This window comes from Engystomops pustulosus, chromosome 4 (genome assembly GCF_040894005.1).
Source record: "Engystomops pustulosus chromosome 4, aEngPut4.maternal, whole genome shotgun sequence".
NCBI lineage: Eukaryota > Metazoa > Chordata > Amphibia > Anura > Leptodactylidae > Engystomops > Engystomops pustulosus.
This window is the reverse complement of record NC_092414.1, coordinates 116,963,054-116,969,370: the sequence shown is the minus strand read 5'-3', so window position 1 is coordinate 116,969,370 and position 6,317 is coordinate 116,963,054. Positions and strand designations below refer to the sequence as shown.

Sequence of the window (6,317 nt, the reverse complement as noted above, 5' to 3'; positions counted from 1 at the left end):
GTCTTTGATTTTCTTGCAAATAATTTCACACAACTGGAGAAGGAAGGAAAGTTTTATTGTTGATTTTTAATGATGTACAATTCACATTCATCGTCAGCAATCCACAATTTGAGATGAAGTCAAAAGAACACCAGGAGCCACATAAACCCATGTGGCGTTCACAAAACATGAAAGATATTTGAGGAATATTCAGTCATGTACTCCTAAACCCTCCCAGAACAGAGTAAGGCCTCTCTTCCCATGAAACAATCTGCTCAGCTCTTCTTGCACTATTTATTATATGCGTCTGCAGATTACTCTGCACTTTAAACATAATGGAATGGATTTGCCTTCACCTCTCCCCTTTATCTCAGCAAAATGGATATTTCATACTGTACTTGTTTGTTTGTTTTTTTTAATTAGGGAAAGTTTTTACATAAAATAAAGATCAACTCATTTGCAAATGGACTGGAGGGAGAACCTTAGCCATGCTAATAGGGGAGCGTCACTTCACAGCACCTAATCTTTTGCAGCTAAAACCAAGCATTTGGTATTATAGTAAAGATGGCAATTTCAACAACATTGTGGTTCTGTAAGCTACAGGCAGTTGAACCTGTCAGGGTGATTCTGGACACTAAACCACCCACAGGTCACAGGTGGTTGAGTCTCCCAAATCAATATGTATTTTATCATACAGTACAATCCAGCTTCACTGCTCAAGCACCATAGGATCTTTCGATGAGCCTTATCAGATGCCCATCTAGGTAAGTATAAATGGACCTCTGGTTTAGGATCCCTACTTGGCCAAGACGTGCGTTCTAAACCACAGGTCCATATGGACCTGTAGTTGTTTAAGGGTCCCAACTCCAACTGACAGGGGATTTCTAAACTGTAGCTTACATTTCCAACTTTGTTTTTATCTGCCTGCAAAGTTTTTTGATTAGATGTGATGCAGAAAATTCCTTGTTGGCTCCATTCCACTGTATTGTTTGGTTGGAGAACTAGAATAGGTGAACCAGGCCTTAGAATGTATGGGAATGGAGCTGGGAGAATAGATCCACAATACAGTAAACTAGATTTGGTTCCTATAACTTGTCCACCTCTATTTTAAAGAACTTTTGTCACATTTGTCTTGTAAACAGATCATTAGGTTTATTATACAGGATCTTTTGCAACTCTTTAAGCTATTGAAAAGATGACATTGCCTTCTGAAGAAGCTGGACCATTACTGGATATACCGGTGCAAATTCCTTGCCTTCTCTAGCTTTTACTGACTGTACGTAGGCTTCCAAAGCTCCCCTGCAAAGAGAAGGAAATGTATTAATGTGGAAGATTAATGACAAATTAAAATTTAGTCATGTTATTCCACTCTTGTCAATCATGTGTCTTTAAACGCAATTTTAAAGACACAACAAATGCAACGTGTGAACACAGCCTTATATTAATTTGCCTGTCCCCCAACTGGGTGGTAGTACTCTAACTAGTAGCGGGCAATTTCTGCCTTAGCATGCCCACCAGGACATCGGCTAACAGCGAGGTCACCTCTGCCACACAGCCCTAATGCTTACGGGAGTTGTATATGGAGGTTTTGAACTCTCGTTTTTGTTAAGCATAAAATCTTAAAGATTATTTATCCTGTATGACAAAAAAAAAAGTTTGGTTTAAGAAAGACTCATGCTTTCATTAAAAGTTTTATAAAAATGATGCCAATCAATAACACAGAAAACTATTATTTTTAAATGTGTTCAAAAAGCTTGAACCCCAAGGCTGCACAGGTCTTTACACAAAAAGATAAGCCATTCCCCACAAGAGTTTAATTATTCAAAGTTTTTTTTTTAAGCTATAAATTTGGTATCACTACATTTTATCTGGGTCAAAAAAAAAATGTTATTAAAGGGAACCCGTCACCAGGGACCTCATTTTCACTAAAGACAGGTTACAGAAGCTTATTACAGCTGCATTGAAAATCTGCTTTTCTGCTTTCTCTGAGCATTTGCATTACAATACACTCACCGGCCACTTTATTAGGTACACCTGTCCAACTGCTCGTTAACACTTAATTTCTAATCAGCCAAACACATGGTCGAGACAATCTCCTGCAGTTCAAACCGAGCATCAGTATGGGGAAGAAAGGTGATTTGAGTGCCTTTGAACTGGCATGGTTGTTGGTGCCAGAAGGGCTGGTCTGAGTATTTCAGAAACTGCTGATCTACTGGGATTTTCACGCACAACCATCTCTAGGGTTTACAGAGAATGGTCCGAAAAAGAAAAAACATCCAGTGAGCGGCAGTTCTGTGGGTGGAAATGCCTTGTTGATGCCAGAGGGCAGAGGAGAATGGGCAGACTGGTTCGAGCTGATAGAAAGGCAACAGTGACTCAAATCGCCACCCGTTACAACCAAGTTCAGGCTGGTGGTGGTGGTGTCATGGTGTGGGGAATATTTTCTTGGCACTCTTTGGGCCCCTTGGTACCAATTGAGCATCGTTGCAACGCCACAGCCTACCTGAGTATTGTTGCTGACCATGTCCATCCCTTTATGACCACAATGTACCCAACATCTGATGGCTACTTTCAGCAGGATAATGCGCCATGTCATAAAGCTGGAATCATCTCAGACTGGTTTCTTGCACATGACAATGAGTTCACTGTACTCAAATGGCCTCCACAGTCACCAGATCTCAATCCAATAGAGCATCTTTGGGATGTGGTGGAATGGGAGATTTGCATCATGGATGTGCAGCCGACAAATCTGCGGCAACTGTGTGATGTCATCATGTCAATATGGACCAAAATCTCTGAGGAATGCTTCCAGCAACTTGTTGTATCTATGCCACGAAGAATTGAGGCAGTTCTGAAGGCAAAAGGAGGTCCAACCCGTTACTAGCATGGTGAACCTAATAAAGTGGCCGGTGAGTGTATAATTGTGTGTTATAACTTACCTTGTACCCTGACAGAATCCTCTATGTATGTGACTTGTCTGTGCTGCAGACTGCTCAGCCTCTACCTTTCTGCTCATGTACAGCTGCTCCCTCCTGCTCCTTTACAGGTCACAGCCTGGTGAGCTGACATCAGTGGGAGAGGGAGGAGCTGTACAGGAGCACAAAGGTGGGGCCAAGAGCTGAGCAGACTGCTGCACAGACAAATCACAGGTTGTTTTTTTTTTTTTAAATGCATCCAACCCCTAGGACTACACAGAGGATTATGTCGGGGTGCAAGGCAAGTTATAACACACAATTATATTGTAATGTCAATGCTTAGAGAAAGCAGAAAGGCATAATTGCAATGCAGCTGTAATGGGCTTCTGTATTTTGTCTTTAGTGATAATGCGTTTTTTTCATTCATTGTTTGTTCTCCACCTTCAAAAATCCATAAATCAAAAAAAAAAAAAAAAATTGTTTTGCCATTCTCTGACCCTAATAACTTTTTCATACTTCAGTGTACGGAGCTGTGTGAGGTGCCATGAGCTGATGTTTTCATTGCTACCATTTTAAGGACTGTGCAACCTTTTGATCACTTTTTATAACATTTTTTATACGATGTTAAATGGTGTAGAGCATTTCAGATACTTGGGCGCTATTTTCTGTTATGGGGTTAACCGCCAGAAATTAGTTTCTCTGCTCCTGATCCTGTGCAATCCCCATGACGTTAGGGAACATCATGGTGGCCGAAATACAAGCTCACCATGTTACCCAATGTCAAGGTGGCTTAAGGGTTTAAAATGCATCCAAACTATAACAAACCTGGGACTCCACACAGGATTCTGTCTGGGTGCAAGGTAAATTAAAACACATTTACTGTATATAGTATTAGCCGAGTTTTGCAGAACAAAAAATGTGTCAAAAAAGTCAATACTCACCTTTGCTGGAAGAAAGAAGGTGTTGATAGGTTTTCCCAGTTTTTTGTGGTAAAATTAGGTACCTTGGCTTATACTCGGTGTATACTGTAATGCAAATGCACAGAAAAGGCAAAAAGACATCTTTGCAATCCAGCTGTAATAAGCTGCTGCAACCTGTCTAGTGAAAATGAGGTCCCTGGTGACTGGTTCCCTTGAAGAACTATAAGAACTATATTTCTTTATTTTTTAAAATATTTTAGGATTTCAATTCAATGTTCTTCCTCTCACTCCACTATTACAGTCTGTGAAATCTGTCTAGAGCCAATAGTGTTTTATCTATAAATCTTTGAACACTTTAGCACAACAGAATTTTAAAGATGTAAAGGTGAACTGCAGATAGATTCTATCATCTTGACCGTTTCGCTAGATTTGCTTCTAAGGAGCCTCCAGGCATTGAGATTATTTCCCCTTTACACCATCTCCAGGCCAAGTGTGGGTGGAGGGGGTGTGGCCAGGAGCCGTCTGCGCTCTCATTATAGCATGCGACACTTCTAGTTGAATGGTCTCTGGTTAATAGTGAAAATCTACGCTGTGCAGCTTGGCTACCAGATACGTAAATACTCACAATGGGGGAGATTTATCTTATTTGCCATCATATAGCAAGGTTTGGTCGTCACATAACCACATCACACAGCTGCACATTTTGGAAAATCTGTAATATCACTAAAATGTGTGAATACATTAATATTCATCTAATGAATACTGAGACAGATATGACATTTGCAAACTTCATCAACATGGTGTATGCAGTGTGCCCTGGGGACGGGTGGGCACACTGTGGGGTGCGGCACTAGTGCCTTAACATATAGTGAGAATTTGTCTATGGGGATTCGCACGCAAGACAATTAATCCATCAATCTAGTCTTCTTTAATACACAGCTTGCAGACATACACAGTGCCACTCCTGCCATAACTGAGAGCAGATACCAGGTTTATCCCAGTTTAATACTGCAGTAGCAGGGTAAAAATCCACGCAAGCCAGAGGAAATAATTCTACAGAGCTTCACAAAGATATAGTAGAAATGAGAGGATAAATTTGCAATAAGAAGGACTTATATAAAGTCTGATCTCATTACATATCAAAGCTGCTCATGTCTTAAGCTGCTCTGGAAAAAGTATATTATTTTCCATTACTGAATGGCATAGACATTAAAGCGTGGCTATGTATCAGAAAGACACATTTTTACTGCTAGTAAAACATGCTCACATTTGTCATGTATGCTTTTTGGTGCATGGAAAAAAAAAAAAAACCCTGCACCAAAATGTGATAAATGCCAACATTTCTAATACACGTCACATAGTGACATCCTATAGATGACGCTGGTACTGTGAGTGTGTGAACGCCATTGGCAGGGCTGGGAAGAGGGATAGGCAATTATCTATGGCACCTCTACCCTGAGGATGCTGTCCTGGCACTCAATAGCGATCACCGCTATGTGCGTCTGTTAGAAACACACAGTGCTGATCACTGAACGTAAGTAGCAATGTAATTGCTGCTTGTGCCCTTTGTGCGACTAAGGTGTCGGCCCCTTGGGTCATAGAGAGGATGCCACCATGTGCAGACAACCTTGAAGAATGCGGGATCAAGGAGGACGCGGCTCCAGGGAGCGCAGGTAGGCAAGTATCCTGGGACTACCTGTATTTATTGGGGCATGTTCTGGGACTAACTATACACAAGGGGGCATGTGCTGGGACTACCTAAATACAGGAGGGCATGCGCTGGGACTACCTAAATACAGGGGGCAGGCACTGGGAGTAATGGCGTCATCAGCGGCGACCGGCAGATAGCTTGGATGCCTCTCTGCCGGCTACAAACAATTGAAAGTTGTCAAAGAACAAGGAGAAATAAATTACTGCTTAAATTGCTGTGCTGGCACTTTACAATAAATAAGTGGCTTTTGGTTGAAGTTTGGGCACACAGGCTCTAAAAGCTTCGCCATCCCTGCCCTAGCCCCTATCTCGGACCGGTTACGGTCTTAGAGAGAGCAGCTAATATGAGGGCCCAGAGATCTGTCGACTTAGAAAACTGGCTACTCCGGGACAATGTCCGTATGTAAGAACTGCCGGAGAGGGCCGAGAGCATCCACCCTGAATCATTTATTGAGAATTGGTTCTGAGATACCCTACCCGCTGCCGCATTATCCTTTGCTTTCCTCCCTACAGAAGTCTCAAACTTCTTCATAGGAGTTAAACGACAACTACGAGACCTCCATATCTCCATCTCAATGACCTACCCAGCAAGACTAAGGGTAATATATGAAGACAGAACCTTATCCTTTGATAATCCCAGAGACCCTGAGAATTGGCTGAACACCCACAAGTGTCTGCCGAGGCACTGAGAATATTGTTGTGCAGCTGCAGATTGAACTTTTCCTTTTAGTTATGTTAAAGGCTCAGGAAGATGACAAAGGACAGGTCATTGGTTCCTGTACCTGGACCTTTG

General features: G+C 41.9%; 1 protein-coding gene across 2 annotated transcripts in view; it reads right to left on the bottom strand.

The window, feature by feature from the left end:
* Window positions 1-34: 34 nt before the first annotated feature.
* COG5 (component of oligomeric golgi complex 5) overlaps window positions 35-6,317 on the bottom strand; it is a 220,621-nt gene continuing 214,338 nt past the window's right edge. For both annotated transcript variants that reach the window (XM_072147149.1, XM_072147148.1), the window contains exon 22: window positions 35-1,278. In XM_072147149.1, the coding sequence (XP_072003250.1) occupies window positions 1,164-1,278 (115 nt within the window). In that variant the 3' untranslated portion in view covers window positions 35-1,163. The remainder of the gene's footprint in view (window positions 1,279-6,317) is intronic.